This window comes from Canis aureus, chromosome 21 (genome assembly GCF_053574225.1).
Source record: "Canis aureus isolate CA01 chromosome 21, VMU_Caureus_v.1.0, whole genome shotgun sequence".
Lineage (NCBI taxonomy): Eukaryota > Metazoa > Chordata > Mammalia > Carnivora > Canidae > Canis > Canis aureus.
Window position 1 is genome coordinate 31090647 of NC_135631.1, and position 17330 is coordinate 31107976.

Consider the following 17330-nt stretch of genomic DNA (forward strand, 5'->3'; position numbering starts at 1 on the left):
AATTAAAAAAGACAAGAACCATATGATCCTCTCAATAGATGCAGAGAAAGCATTTGACAAAATACAGCATCCATTCCTGATCAAAACTCTTCAGAGTGTAGGGATAGAGGGACATTCCTCAACATCTTAAAAGCCATCAGCAAATATCCTTCCCAATGGGGAAACACTGGGAGCCTTTCCCCTAAGATCAGGAACACGACAGGGATGTCCACTCTCACCACTGCTATTCAACATAGTACTAGAAGTCCTTGCCTCAGCATTCAGACAACAAAAAGAAATAAAAGGCATTCAAATTGGCAAAGAAGAAAGTCTAACTCTCCCTCTTTGCAGATGATACGATACTGTACATATAAAACACAAAAGAAACAAACAATCCAATCATGAACTGTGCAACAGATATGAACAGAAATTTCACCAAAGAAGACATAGACATGGCCAACAAGCACATGAGAAAATGCTCTGCATCACTGGCCATCAGGGAAATACAAATCAAAACCACAATGAGATCCCACCTCACACCAGTGACAATGGTGAAAATTAATAAGACAGGAATCAACAAATGTTGGAGAGGATGTGGATGTGGAACCCTCTTGCACTGTTGGTGAGGATGTGAACTAGTGCAGCCACTCTGATATACTCTGTGCAGGTTCCTCAAAAAGTTAAAAATAGAACTACCTTACAACCCTGCAATTGCACTACTAGGGATTTACCCCAAAGATACAGATGCAGTGAAACACCGGGACACCTGCACCCCAATGTTCACAGCAGCAATGTCCACAATAGCCAAACTGTGGAAGGAGCCTCGGTGTCCATTGAAAGACAGATGGATAAAGAAGGTGTGGTCTATGTATAAAATGGAATATTTCTCAGCCATGAGAAAGGTGAATCACCACCATTTGCTTCGACGTGGATGGAACTGGAGGATATTATGACGAGTGAAGTAAGTCAATCATAGAAGGACAATCATTATATAACCATATGAGGAATATAAAAAATAGTGAAAGGGATTATGAGGGAAAGAAGGAGAATGAGTAGGAAAAATTAGAGAGGGGGACAAACTCTGAGAGTCTCCTAACTCTGGGAAATGAACAAAAGTTTGTGGGAGATGGGCGGGGGTTGGGTAACAGGGTGACAAGCACAGAAGAGGGCACTTGATGGGTGATCACTGGGTGTTTTACTATATGTTTGCAAATTAAACTTCATTAGAAACTAAAACAAAAAGCAAAGAATAAGGTTGATCTGTTTGGTGGTCTGAAAAGTTGTCCAAAAATTAGTTATTGCTGAGGAAAAAACAAACAAGCCTAGATTGAGAAGTTTTTCTCTATCCTACTGTTTGAGCATGATATTTTTAATATTTAAATGTGAGAATAAACTAAGGTGCCAATTGCAAAAGCGTTAAATAAAATGGACTGTAAGATTACTTCCTAAAGTGTGTATCACAAGCATTTATGTATCAGATTTTATCAGTTTGACTATTGGCTTTTGGCATCCCTTCTAATTCTAAAATTTTATTATTTTAATATCATGTAAACAAAGGAGTGTTCACCATGATTTAATGCAAAAGGGTAGCCAAAAATAATATGGAATGGACATAAGTCAGTGGTTTCATTTCTGAATATGAACTTGACAGTAGTTTAAAAAGCAGTGAAGATGAAAGGTGGATCAGTTGTGATTTTAAAAGTGTGACTGATAGAAAAAGATTGTATAAGCCATTCCCTCCAAAGGAGTATCAGTGAGAAGGAGAAAAGGAAAAACATTGTATTTTGGATATAAAGAAAGCTGCATGTTTGGAGGAAGAGAAAATACCAGGAAGGAGGCATTAGTTATTAAGACATAAATGAACACTATTTAACATAGATCAATACTCATGTATACCTTTGAAATTCTGCTCAAAAAGAATTCTAAAGCCAAGTTTTCATCTATTTTGACATACTACTCTCTGTTTTAGTGTAAATTTTTATGTGAATTATTATATGTTGTCCTTGGCACAGAGTCTCATCTTAAAATGAAACTTAGCAAAGAAATAAACAAGTAATCACCCAATCACTTCCTAAAATGATTTCATTTAAAAGTTATTATCGGGATCCCTGGGTGGTGCAGCGGTTTGGCGCTTGCCTTTGGCCCAGGGCGCGATCCTGGAGACCCGGGATCAAATCCCACGTCACGCTCCCGGTGCATGGAGCCTGCTTCTCCCTCTGCCTATGTCTCTGCCTCTGTGTGTGTGTGTGTGTGTGTGACTATCATAAAAAAAAATAAAAATAAAAGTTATTATCATCACATAAATTTCTACAAGTACCCACATCAAAATAATACTCTTCACCTAAGAGGAGGTTCTTGAGTTTTAATTTTTTATTCTTTGGTGTTAAATAGGAATACTCTTTTGCACTACTAAAACAGTCTGCAAACTCAAGAAATAAGCAACAGTTATTTAAACCATCATTGATATTTAACTCCAATCAATATAAAAGTTAATTCATGTGCAAACAACAAACATGAGTCTTTATCATCTATGCCTATATTATTTTACTGAGTCAATATTTTAAAAATACCCAATCTCATTAAAGTACAAAATGAAAAGTTCTGTTTGAAAGATATACTCAACCATATCTTCATCATGGGGTATTTGTATGGGCATACACATTGGTTTTTCTGCCATACCAGGCTGAAAGCTGAAAATGAAAAACAAAAGCCTTTTAAAAATTACTTTAGAATGCTAGATACATTTAATATATTTTTATATCAGTAAGGGAGTCTAATAGGACATTCAGATTTTGAATTTCAGTCCACACAATTGATCTGTTTTAAATTGTGGCTGTTTTGCTAGACAGGATCCTATCTAATAAATAAAATGTAATATTTAACTTACACTGTATATGATACATTTAATCATAAACATGCAAAATCATCCAAAGAAATGTAAACTCTCTTTTGAAATCAATACAACAGGGAGCATTCTTATTTAAAGTACTATCTGGGTGCAAAATAGCTAATTTTGCTTTAAAATGTGCTTAAAAGAACCAGGAAAGCAGATAATTACTTAACTTTCTACAGTAGCTTACCAGGGAAGACTAAGGTGCCACAGGATACTTATGCAAGAAGAATTGGGAAAGAAGAGCTGATAAAATCTAAACAAGTCCCTTAGTGAACTAAATTAATAATAATTGTCATTTATGAAGCTCTTATGCACCTAGCATTGTGCTGGTGCTTATGTGCTTCAGCTCCTTTAATCCTCATAGTAGGTAGATATATACATGTTTTGTTGCCATATGCCAAGTGAGAAAATTCAGAGTCAGAAAAATTAAGTAACTTACTTGCTCACAATTTCAACTATGCAGCAGACACAGGTCTGAACTGACTTCAAAGCTGGTGTTCTTTCTACTGTCCCAAGTTATGGACCAAATATTCATTATGTTTGCAACACTGTTTGCAACTCCCTGGAACAAGGGAGGAGAGGACTAAGGTGCATGTTGTGCTGATTTCTAAGCAGAACTGCCTGAGAAGGACATGCTACCCTACTTTTGAGTCAGCACAAAGATACAAGAATATGAGGAATGATTTAAAAGGAAATATTATATACAAATATAGAAAAAGAAAAGCAGAACCAAAGAATATCTCTGTACCATGGTTTCTTCACTAATAATCCTGAGGATTATTTCTCTTTTGTATATATATTAACCTCATTTTTTTCTTTTATACCTAATATTGTCCTCTAATGCAGATAGATAATGTTCTGTTTTATGGTATGATTTAGTCCAGTATATATGTAGGTTCTATCTGACTTAGCAGAACTTTAATGATAGGTATTGCAGTGATTTCCAGTCTTTAATTGCAATCAACAACACATATCTAAACCACTAAAAATAAGTGTTTCTTAACTTCTTCTGCCTAATCTTCCTCAGAATTTGAAATAAATTACTATAAATTCAAGTATCTCAAGTTTTAGTTAGGCAGATGAAAAAGTTCTGGAGATCTACTCTATAGCATGGTGATTATAGTTAATAATACTGTATTGCATACTTGAAATTTGTTAAAAGAGTAGTTCTTAAGTATTCTTCACACACACAATGGTAACTGTGAGGTGATGTATATGTTAATTAGCTTTATAGGGATAATCATTTCACAATGTATATGTATCTCAAAATATCATATTGTACACCTCAAATATATAGTTTTTGTCAGTCACATCTTAATAAAGCTTAAAAAAAGAGACAAATATTTTCAGAAAAATAGCATTTCTAACTGCTAAGTTTTTGTAAGCCTATACAAGATGGCTTGAAAACTAGAGATACAAGTTATCTTGCATTTTTTTAAAGATTTTATTTATTTATTCATGAGAGAGAGAGAGAGAGAGGCAGAGACACAAGCAGAGGGAGAAGCAGGCCTCACGCAGGGAGCCCGACGGGACTCGATCCCAAGTCCCCAGGATCGCGCCCTGGGCCAAAGGCAGGCACCAAACCACTGTGACACCCAGGAATCCCTATCTTGCATTATAAAACCTAATTAACCTTAAACAAATTAGAGCTTACTTATGTCACATAAGCCTTGAGCAAAAATTCTCAAAGTATGTTCCCTAAGACTCTGGGAATCACTGACACTCTTTCAGAGAATTCATAAGGTCAAAATTTTTTCTAATGATATGAAGGTGATTTGGTTTTTCTAATGTGTTGACATTTGCACTGATGGTTCTAAAGCAATGGTAGGCAAAACTGCAGCTACTTTAATCAAGGCAGTAGCACCAAACTGTATTATTAGTCATTATGTTAGTCACTTCACACATTCACAGGAAAAGAAATAGAAGGTGAATACCCATAAATATTTGTACTATACAAATATGATGGATGTCTTAGGTAAAACAAGTTATATGATTGTGAGAAATAACTCCTATTGTCAAGGAACACAATTTTCTTTGAAAAAAACAACTGATAATTAGTTTTCAGACTTTTTAAAATATATGTAGGACATTTTCTCGAAAATAAATAAAATGGGGACACCTGGATGGCGCAGTGGTTGAGTGTCTGCCTTTGGCTCAGGTCATGATCCCCGGGTCCTGGGATTGAGTCCCACATCAGGCTCTCCATGGGGAGCCTGCTTCTTCTGGTGCCTATGTCTCTGCCTGTCTCTCATGAATAAATAAAATAAAATCTTTTAAAAAAAGAAAATGGATAAAATGTGCTTTGTAACATGAAGGAAAATAACTGGAAATACACACTGCAAATAGTAAAATTTGAGTCCTTAAGTTTTTAGTGAATTTATGTATACCATCATGATCCTGACAGATTCCTTAATGCTTACAAATATTAGTGATAATATTAACAAATATAAAATGTTGATATTGTATAATGAAGTATGTCAGCATTAAATAGACTAGGTCTTCCAACTATTGACATTTGAGGTTGTATAATTCTTTGTTGTGAAGGGGCTATACGATGTTTAGCAGCATCTCAGGCCTCTACTTAGTTAGACAGCATTAGAAAGCCTTGAGTGTGACAACCAAACCTGTTTCCAGACATTGCCATATTACCTAAAGGGCAAAATCACCTCCAGCTAAGAAACACTGGGTTGCATATCCCAATAAACAGATATTTTCCAAATGACTGATACATTACATTACAAAGTAATACATGAGTTTAAGATCCATTTGGAGAGTGAGATAGAATAACAAATTTTAATGTAACAAAACAAAAAAATTAATATGGTTTCAGATTCTTCATTGCTGCCAATCTTGTCACATTTTGGTGGACTATCAAAGAAAAACATTAACAATTATGTGAGAAAACTGGGACACCTGGGTGGCTCAGTGGTTGAGCGTCTGCCTTCAGCTCTGGGCATGATCCTGGGGTCCTGGGATCGAGTCCTGCATCAAGCTCCCCCCCACCCAGGGATCCTGCTTCTCCCTTTGCCTATGTCTCTGCCTCTCTCTTTGTGTCTCTCATAAATAAATAAAATAAAATCTTTTAAAAATTATGTGGAAAAACTAAGTATTCCTTTCTTCCAACTACATATCTATATGAAACCATATTTTCTTCAGAAACATCAACCAAAGCAACATATTTCAAGAGATTGAATGTAGAAGCAGATTCAGTCATTGAGCTGTCCTTTTATCTTTCCCCTTTTTTTAAGTTAGAATATAGATAATGTAAAATTTACCATTTTAAGTTCAGTGGTATTCAGTAAATTCACAGTGTTATATAATCATCATCACCTTTCATCTCCAGAACTCTTCATTTTCTCAAACTGACTATACTCATTAAACAGTAACTGGCCATCCCATCCCCTTCACTGCAACCCCCACCCCTAGCAAATTTCTGTATTTACTGTGAATGTCAGAATTTGGATACTCTAGGTATCCTATATAAGTGGAATCATACAATATTTGTCCTTTTGTGACTGAATTATTTCACTTATTTTAATGTCTTCAAGATTCATCCATGTTGTAGCATCTGTCAGAATTTTCTTCCTTTTACAAAATTTTTAGTTTAAATTAAATTTAGTTAATGTATAGTGTATTATTAGTTTTAGGGGTAAAACTTAGTGATTCATCAGTTGCATATTACAACAGTGCTCATTACGTATAATTTTCTTCCTTTTAAAGACTGAATGATATTCCATAGCATGCACATACCACATTTTATCTATCCATTCATCTGTCAATGGACACTGGGTCTCTTCCACATTTTTGCTATTGTAAACAATGTTGCAATGAACATAAAAACTCAAATAACTCTTTGAGACCCTGATTTCAATGTGGGAGGGGGTATATGCCCAGAAGTAGAAGTGCTTGATTATATTGTAATTCTGTTTAATTATTGAAAAACTTGCTTAACTGTATTCCACAGTACATGCACCAATTTGCATTTCCACTAGTAATGCACTAATGTTCCAATTTCTCCATATCATTCCCAACTTGTACTTTCTGTTTTTTGAATAGTAGCCATCCTAGTGAGTATGAAGTGGCATCTTATGGTTTTGATTTGCATTTCCCTAAAAATTAATGATGTTGAATACTTTTTCATGTACTTATTGGCTATTTGTATACCATGTTTAAAGAAATGTCTATTCAACCCCCTTTGTCCACTTTTAAATCTGGTTGTCTCTTATTTGTTGTTGACTTGTAGGAGTTTTTGTATATTCTGGATATTAATCTTTTATCAGATATAATAATTTTCAAGTAATTTCTCCCATTTGGTTGTCTTTTCACTCTATTATTAGTGTCCTTTGATCTACAAAAGTATTAAATAATGTTGGGATCTGATTTTTTGTTGTTGTTGCATGTGCTTTTGATATCAAATGCAAGAAACCATTTCCAAGAGCATGTCATGAAGTTATACCCCTATTGTTTCTTCTAAGACTTTTATAATTTTAGCTCTCACGTTTAAGTATTTGATCCTTTTTGAGTTAATTTTGGTAAATGGTGGAAGGTGAGCATCCAACTTTATTCTTTGGCATATGAATATCCAGATTTCCCAACACTCTTTGTTGAAAAAATCATTCTTTACCATTGAATGCTTTTGGGACTGTAGTTAAAAACCACTTAAGGGGAGGGGGGCAAGATGGCGGAGGAGTAGGGTCCCCAAGTTACCTGTCCCCACAAACTTACCTAGATAACTTTCAAATCATCCTGAAAACCTATGAATTCGACCTGAGATTTAAAGAGAGAACAGCTGGAATGTACAGAGAGAAGAGTTTGCACTTCTAACAAGGTAGGAAGGCAGAAAAGAAAAATAAAAAAGAATCAAGTGGGGAAGGGACCCCGCGAGGAGCCAGGCTAAAGCCGGGCAGCAAAGCCTCTGGGGCCGGAAAGCCCAGTCCTGGAGGAGCGGGGACTTAAAAATCCACACCAGATACTAACCGGATGGAAAGGCACTTAGCAGGAAAACTGAGCAGAACCGCAGGAGAGACAGTGGAGTCTCCAGTCTCCCAGGGTCACTAACAGAGGAGGTGCACCCTGGGAAAGAGCACGCCACAGACTGAAGGCCAAGCTCGGTAAAGGGCTGGAGCGCCCGCCCAGCGGGACGTCAGGAGAAGCTCAGGCTGCAGCTCCGGATGGGGGCGGGGAGCAGAAGGGGCTGCGCCCTACTGCCTTTGGGAACCACAGCCCCAGGAGCACGATTCTGGCAGCGCAGGCCTTGGATACCAAGGCACCCCGGGACACAGTCCAGGATCCTGCGCTCCCCCAGACAGGTGGAAGCGGGGAGGGCCCAGGACAGCGAGGACTCTCCTGCTGCCAGGTGCTCCTAAGCTGTGCAGATCAGCATCCCCCAGCCCCCAGACAATCCAGGCCAGTGAGAACAGGGAGACTGTGGTATTACTGCAGGAGCTGATTTCAGGGCTGGAGACCTGGCCTCCAGCAGTGTTGCTACTCCTCCTGGTGTCACCCCCTGCCTAGGGGGGTGGAAGGGGACAGGGACATCACAGGGTACACAACTCCCACTGAGTCCAACACCCGGCAGGGGTCAGGGCATATCTCTGAGGTACATACACCTGAAAAACAGCACAGCATCGCCCCCCCCCCCCCCAAGACCAGCTGGAAGAACAGGGGAAGAGCAAGTTCTTGACCCAGCAGCACTGGAAAGCTCCAAGGTAAGTCAAGGGATTTACAGTATATAGAATCAGAAGATACTCCTTTATTTTTTTCTTTTTGTTTTCTTCCTTTTTCCAGTAGAACTCATTTTTAGCCACTCTGCACTGAGTAAAATGACTAGAAAGAAGAACTCACCACAAAAGAAACCATCAGAAACAGTATTCTCTGCCACAGGGTTACCAGATTTGGATTAAAATTCAGTGTCAGAAAGCCAATTCAGAAGCACAATTATAAAGCTACTGGTGGCTCTGGAAAAAAGCATAAAGGATTCAAGAGACTTCATGACTGCAGAATTTAGATCTAATCAGGCTGAAATTAAAACTCAGTTAAATGAGATGCAATCCAATGGAGGTCCTAATGATGAGGGTTAATGAGGTAGAAGAAAGAGTGAGTGAGATAGAAGACAAGTTAATAGGAAGGAAGGAAGCTGAGGAAAAAGAGAAAAACAATTAAAAGACCACAAGGAAAGGCTAAGGGAAATAAATGAGCCTCAGAAGGAAAAGTCTAGGTTTAATTGGGGTTCCAAAGGGCACCAAGAGGGAAAGAAGACTAGAAAGCATATTTGAACATATCATAGCTGAGAACTTCCCTAACTTGGGGAGAGAAACAGGCCTTCAGATCCAAGAAATAGAGAGGTATCTTGCAAATTCCAAAGATAAAGAGAAAATCCTTAAAGCAGCAAGAGACAGGAGATCCCTAACTTATATGGGGAGAAATATTAGATGAACAGCAGACCTCTCCACAGAGACCTGGCAGGCCAGAAAGGGCTGGCAGGATATATTCAGGGTCTTAAATGAGAAGAACATGCACCAAAAATATTTTATCCAGCAAGGCTCTCATTCAGAATAGGAGAGATAAAGAGCTTCCAAGATAGGCAGAAACAAAGAATATGTGAACACCAAACCAGCTCTGCAAGAAGTACTAAGGGGGACCCTGTAAAAGAAAGAGGAAGCCCAAAGAAATAATCCACAAAAACAGGACTGAATAAGTATTATGATGACACAAAATTCATATCTTTCAATAGTAACTCTGAATGTTAATGGGCTAAATGATCCCATCAAAGGCGCAGGGTTTCAGAGTGGATAAAAATGCAAGACCCATCTTTTTGCTTTCTACAAGAGACTCGTTTTAGACCTAAGGACACCTAGAGCCTGAAAATGAAAGGTTGCAGAACAATTTACCATTTAACTGGTCCTCAAAAGAAATCAGGGGTAGTAATCCTCATATCAGATAAATTAAAGTTTACCCCAAAGACTAGTAAGAGATGAAGATGGACACTATATCATACTTAAAGGATTTATCCAACAAGAGAAGCTAACAATCATGAATATTTATGCCCCTAATGTGAGAGCTGCCAAGTATATCAATCGATTAATAACCAAAGTAAAGACATACTTAGATAATAATACACTTATACTTAGTGACTTGAATATAGTGCTTTCTACAATCGACAGGTTTGCTAAGCACATCTCCAAAGAAACAAGAAATTTAAATGATACACTGGACCAGATGGATTTCACAGATATTTACAGAACTTTACATCCAAACAGAACTGAATACACATTCTTCTCAAGTGCAGATGCACCTTTCTCCAGAATAGACCACATACCCAGTCACAAATCAGGTCTCAACCCTACCAAAAGATTGGGATTGTCTCCTGCATATTTTCAGACCATAATGCTCTGAAACTTGAACTCAATCATAAGAAGAAATTTGGAAGAAACTCAAACACACAGAAAAACTTAAAGAGCATCCTGCTAAAAGTTGAAAGGGTCAATCAGGATACTAGAGAAGAAATAAAAATATTCATGGAAACTAATGAGAATTAAGATACAACCATTCAAAATCTTTGGGATACAGCAAAAAGCAGGCCTAAGAGGGAAACATATTGCAATAAAAGCATCCCACAAAAAATTTGAAAAAAACTCAAATACACAAGGCTAACCTTGCACCTAAAGGAACTGGAGATAGAACAGCAAATAAAACCTACACCAGGCAGAAGAAGAGAGGTAATAAAGATTGGATCAGTACTCAATGAAATAGAGACCAGAAGAACTGTGGAACAGATCAATAAAACCAGGAGTTGGTTCTTTGAAAGAATTAATAAGATAGATAAACCATTAGCCAGCCTTATTAAAAACAAAAGAGAAAAGACTCAAATTAATAAAATCACGAATGAAAAAGGAGAGCTCACAATCAATACTAAGGAAATAACATATTATGAGCAATTATACTCCAATAAATTCGGCAATCTAGAAGAAATGGATGCATTTCTGGAAAACCCCTAACTACCAAAACTGGAACAGGAAGTAATAGAAAACATGAACAGGCAATAACTAGGGAGGAAATTGAAGCAGTCATCAAAAACCTCCCAAGACACATAAGTCCAAGGCCAGATGGCTTCCAGGGGAATTTTATCAAACGTTTAAAGAAGAAACAATACTCATTCTACTAAAGCAGTTCCAAAAGACAGAAAAGGATGGAGACTTCCAAATTCATTCTATGAGGCCAGCATCACCTTAATTCTAAAACCAGACAAAGACCCCACCAAAAAAGAGAATTATAGGCCAACATCCCTGATGAACACAGATGCAAAAATTCTCAACAAGATACTAGCCAATAGGATCCAACAGTACATTAAGAAGATTATTCACCATGGCCAAGTGGGATTTATCCCCAGGATGCCAGGCTGGTTCAACACTTGGAAAGCAATCAATGTGATAGATCATATGAACAAGAGAAAAAACAAGAACCATATCATCCTCTCATTAGATGCAGAGAAAGCATTTGACAAAATACAGCACCCATTTTTGATCAAACTCCTGAGTGTAGGGATATAGAGAACATTCCTCAGCATCTTAAAAGCCATCTGTGAAAAGCCCACAACAAATATCATTCTCAGTGGGGAAACACTGGGAGCCTTTTCCCTAAGATCAGGAACAGGACAGGGATGTCCACTCTCACCACTGCTATTCAACATAGTACTAGAAGTCCTCACCTCAGCAATCAGGCAACAAAAAGAAATAAAAACATTCAAATTGGCAAAGAAGAAGTCTAACTCTCCCTCTTCACAGATGACTTGATACTGTACATTGAAAGCCCAAAAGAGTACACCCCTAGATTGCTAGAACTCGTAAAGCCATGCAGCAGTGTGGCAGGATACAAAATCAATGCCCAGAAATCAGTGGCATTTCTATACACTGACAATGAGACTGAAGAAAGAGAAATTAAGGAGTCAATCCCATTGACAATTGCACCCAAAAGCATAAAATACCTAGGAATAAAACTAACCAAAGAGGTAAAGGATCTATACCCTAAAAACTATAGAACACCTCTGAAAGAAATTGAGGAAGACTCAAAAAGATGGAAAAATATTTCATGCTCATGGATTGGAAGAATTAATACTATGAAAATGTTAATGCTCCCTAGGGCAATGTACATGTTCAAGACAACCCCTATCAAAATACCATGGACTTTCTTCACAGAGTAGGAACAAATACTCTTAAGATTTGTGTGGAATCAGAAAAGATCCTGAATAGCCAGGTGAAAGTTGAAAAAGAAAACAAGAGCCAGGGGCATCACAGTGCCGGATTTCAGGTTGTACTACAAAGCTGTGGTCATCAAGACAGTGTGGTCCTGGCACAAAAACAGACACACAGATCAATGGAACAGAAGAGAGAACCCAGAAATGGCCCCATACTAATAATGTCGAATATTAGTATGGTCAACTAATATTCGACAAAGCACAAAAGACTATCCACTGGAAAAAGCACAGTCTCTCCAATAAATGGTGCTGGGGAAATTGGACAGCCACATGCAGAAGAATGAAACTAGAACATTCTCTTACACCAGACACAAAGATAAACTCAAAATGACTGAAAGATCTCAATGTGAGACAAGAATCCATCAAAATCCTAGAGGAGAACACAGGCAACACCCTTTTTCAACTTGGCCACAGCAACTTCTTGCAAGATACATCTATGAAGGCAAGGGAAACAAAAGCAAAAATGAATTATTGGGACTTCATCAAGATAAAAAGCTTCTGCATAGCAATAGGAACAGTCAACAAAACTAAAAGACAACCTACAGAATGGGAGAAGATATTTGCAAATGACAGATCAAATAAAGGGCTAGTATCCAGGATCTATAAAGAACTGATTAAAACTCAACAATCATGAAATGGGCAGAAGACATGAATAGAAATCTCACAGAGGAAGACATAGACATGGCCATGAATCACATGAGAAAATGCTCCGTATCACTGGCCATCAGGGAAATACAAGTCAAAACCACAATGAGATCCCACCTCACACTAGTGAGAATGCTGAAAATTAATAAGACGGGAAACAACAAATGTTGGAGAGGATGTGGAGAAAGGGGAACCCTCTGCGTACTTGTGGGAATGTGGACTGGTACAGCCACTCTGGAAAACTGTGTGGAGGTTCTTCAAAGAGTTAAAAATAGAGCTACCCTACAACAGCTAGGGGACTTACCCCCAAAGATACAGATGCAGTGAAAGACCAGGACACCTGCCCCCCAGTGTCCACAGCAGCAATGTCCACAATACCCAAACTGGGGGAGGAGCCTTGGTGTCCATTGAAAGATGAATGGATAGAGAAGATGTGGTCTATGTATACAATGGAATATTCCTCAGCCATTAGAAATCACAAATACTCATCATTTGCTTCGACATGGATGGAACTGGAGGGTATTATGCTGAGTGAAATTATGTCAATCAGAGAACAACAAACATTATATGGTCTCATTCATTTGGGGAATATAAAAAAATAGTGAAAGGGACTGAAGTGGAAAAGGAGAGAAAATGAGTGGGAAATATCAGTGAGGGTGACAGAACATGAGAAACACCTAACTCTGGGAAACGAACTAGGGATAGTGGAAGGGGAGGTGGGTGGGGGGCAGGGGTGACTGGGTGATGGGCACTGAGGGGGGTACTTGACGGGATGAGCACTGGATGTTGTAATATGTTGGCAAATCGAACTCCAATAAAAATATATCAAAAAACTCTTTAATTATTTACATGAAGGTGTATATTTTGGCTTTCTATTTCATTTCATTGATCTATATGTTGTCTTTATGCCAATGCCACACTGTTTTGATTACTATAGCTTTATAAGTTTTGATATCAGGAAGTGTGAGACCTCTGCTCTTTTTCTTTTTTTTTTTTTTTAAGATTCTATTTATTTATTCATGAGAGACACAGAGCGAGAGGCAGAGACATAGAGAGAAGCACTCTCCATGCAGGATGCCTGATATAGGACCCCATCCTGGGACTCCGGGATAATCCCTGAGTCAAAGGCAGACACTCTACTGCTGGGCCACCCAGGTGTCCCTGTCTTTAGTCTATTTTCAAGACTTTTTGCCTTTACAAGACTCTCAAAGACTCTGCATGAATTTTAGAAATTTTTTCTATTTCTGTAAACATGTTTGAATTTTGATATGGATTACATTGAATCTGGAGATCATTTTGAATAATGGTAACGCCTTAATAATATTGTTTTTCAGTTTATGAATAGAAGATGTCTGTATTTTTTTGTCTTTTTAAAATTTTTTTCACCAACTTTCTTTAATTAGGCCAAACATTTAAGAGATTTGAAAAACTGCAATTCTTCTCAACAAAATTCCCTTGTTTGAGAAAATATTGTTTAGGAGCTTACAGGGAAGATGGCAGAGGAGGAAGTCCACAAACCCATTTCATCCCATAGGTACAATGAGATAAATATTGCACCTGAGGAAACAACCCAGAAAAGGACTCAGGGACTGACTGAACAAAGCCCATAACAAAATGTAGGGGGAAAAGCCACAATGAAAGAGAGGAGGAAGGGTGAGGACTAGGTGAGAACATAAACACCTATAGGTCTGACCATCAGAGGGAGAGAGCTGTGGGCAAAAGAAAGGGAGGGGAGAATTACTAGTACACCAGTGAGCCTACAAAGGGAAAAGAAATGCCCATAACATCTGGCTTTGAGAATTAGCATATAGGAGGAAGACTAATTTCAGAATTCCCTAAAGTGCTTCTCCAGGAATAAAGGAGCTAAAAGGTGCCATATCCCTCCCCAACTCTTCATCAAAAACACCCAGCCACCTGCCAGAACCAGTAAGGCTCCAATATTCAGTACAAAACTTCCTTTCACCATGCCCTGGCCTCTACAGACAGACCTGTCTTAGACTCAAGGGCTGTGAAGTCCCTCCTTCAGAGAACCTGTACAAACCTAGCCAGTGCTGGACTTCCTAACCTCCCACAAAGTATGTGCACAGCTTGTTATAACTGCACCCCTCTACTGTGCATGATCTGCGGCATCCCTGGTGGAGGAGGACCAGTGCCACCTAGTTAAAAATGCACATCCCACCCACTGCTTTCAAGAGAAAACTCTCAGTTGACTTTCCTAATACACAGAAACAGACACAGAGAGGTAGGCAAATGAGAAGGAGGAACATGTCACAGAAAGAACAGGACAATCACAGCAACAGATCTAAGTAAAACAGATACAAGTAATATGCCTGATAGAGAATTTAAAGTAATGATCATAAACATACTCACTGGACTTGAGGAAAGACTGGAATGCATCAGTGAGATCCTTAACAAAGAGATGGAAAACATAAAAAAGAACCATTAAAGATGAGGACATAATAAATGAAATTAAAAATACACTTGATGGCAGGGCACTTGGATGGCTGAGTCAGTTAAGCATCTGACTCTTGGTTTCAGCTCATGGGTTTTGGGATTGAACCTACATCAGGCTCTGTCCCCACTGAGGAGTCTGCTTGAAGATTCTCTTCATCTTCCCCAACCTCACTCACTCACTCACTACTCTCTCTCAAAAATAAATAAATATTTTAAAAATATATACTTGATGGATTAAATAGCAGGCTAGAAGAAACTGAGGGAAAAATAATAAACTAGAAGATAGTAATGAAGCTGAACAAAGAGATAAAAAATAATTATGCAAAATGAAAATAAACTTAGAGAACTCAGTGACTTCATCAAGCATAATATTCACATTGTAGGGATCCCAAAAAGAAAAGAGAGGTGAAAAGGGGCAGAAATTTTATTTGAAGAAATAATAGCTGAAAATTGTCCTAATCTGGGGAAGGAAAAGAATATCTAGATCCAGGAGGCACAAAGATGCCCCCAAAAATACAAAACAAACAGATCCACATCAAGATATATTGTAATTAAAATAGCAAAATGTGGGACACCTGGGTAGCTCAGCAGTAGAGTATCTGCCTTTGGCTTAGGGTGTGATCTCAGGGTCCGCGTTCGAGTCCCACATCAGGCTCCTGAAGAGACCCTGCTTCTCCCTCTGCCTGTGTCTCTGCCTCTCTCTCTGTCTGTCTCTGTCTCTCATGAATAAATAAATAAATATTTTAAAAATACAAAATGTAGTGAAAGAAGAAAAAATTAAATCCAGCAGTATGAAAGAAGACAGTTACGTACAAGGGAAAACTCATAAAGCTATCAGAGGATTTTTCAGCAGAATGTTTGTAAGCCAGTGGCGTGATACATTCAAAGTGCTGAATGGGGAACAGTCTTCTGCAGCCAAGAATGCTCTATCCATCAAGACTATCATTCAGAATAGAAGGACATTTAAAGAGTTTCCCAAACAAAAGTCTGAGGAGAAAGAAAAAAATGACAACATAAACGTAGGAATCACAAAAGCAATAAAAATGAATATTTCTGTAAAATAACAGTCAAGGAACTCATGAAATAAAAGGACATAAAATATGACACCAAATGCCTAAAACATAGAGACGAGAGGAATGAGAGTGGGTTCAACGATCATCAACTTAATATAGACTGTTTTATGCAAAACATGATATATGCAAACCTAATGGTAATCAAAAATCAAAAATCACTAAAATCTGTAAAGTATAAGAAAGAAATCCACATGTATCATTAAAAGAAACCAGCAAACCATGAAAGAGAACGAGAGGGCGTCCCTGGGCAGCTCAGCGGTTTAGCATCTGCCTTCGGCCAGGGGCATGATCCTGGAGTCCCGGGATCAAGTCCCACATCCGGCTCCCGGCATAGAGCCTGCTTCTCCCTCTTCCTGTGTCTCTGCTTCTCTCTCTCTGTCTCTTATGAATAAATAAATAAAATCTTAAAAAAAGAGAGAAAGGATCACAGATAAACTTAAGAAACAACCACAAAACAAGTAATAAACAAGTAATAAAATAGCAATAAGTTCATACCTATCAATACTTACTTGGAATGTAAATGGACTAAATGCCCCAATCAAAAGACATAGGGTAACTGGATGAATTAAAAAAAAAAATAGTAAGACCCAAGTATATGCTGCCTATAGAAGACTCATTTTAGACCTAAAGACACCTGCAGATTGAAAAGGAGGAGACAGAGAAACATTTACCATACAAATGGATGTCAAAAGAAAGTCATAGTAGCAATACTTATATTAGACAAAACAGATTTTAAAACAAAGACTGTAACAAGAGACAAAGGAGGACACTGTAATAATAAAGGGCTCTGGGTTTACTCTGGTGTGTGGGTAGGGGAATGGCACCAACAAGTTCCTTTGTTCCCAGAGAGCCATCTCCATGAACGCTGCCTTTCAGGGACATGCTCCAAGAAAAATGAATAAGCTCCCCATTGTATGCCTCAGGTTTGCTTCAGATTACTGTTTCCACATTGTTTGTCCCCTCGGTTTTTTGTCTGCCTTATCTCCAGGGGCAGCTCTATCTTCAGGCTCTATTCCAGCCGAGCCTGCTTGCC

At 38.2% G+C, this 17330-nt stretch overlaps 1 protein-coding gene across 3 annotated transcripts in view; it reads right to left on the bottom strand.

The window, feature by feature from the left end:
- SEPTIN14 (septin 14) overlaps positions 1 to 16066 on the bottom strand; it is an 87964-nt gene extending 71898 nt beyond the window's left edge. Inside the window, exons 1-2 of one of the 3 annotated variants that reach the window (XM_077863804.1) lie at positions 16038 to 16066; positions 15141 to 15177 (exon numbers count right to left, since the gene is read on the bottom strand). In XM_077863804.1, coding sequence (XP_077719930.1) covers positions 15141 to 15177; positions 16038 to 16051 — 51 coding nt within the window. In that variant the 5' untranslated portion in view covers positions 16052 to 16066. Of the gene's footprint in view, positions 1 to 2602; positions 2670 to 3311; positions 3453 to 15140; positions 15178 to 16037 lie in introns of those variants that run through there. The other 2 variants (XM_077863803.1, XM_077863802.1) reach the window with 2 other exon arrangements.
- Positions 16067 to 17330: the final 1264 nt, after the last annotated feature.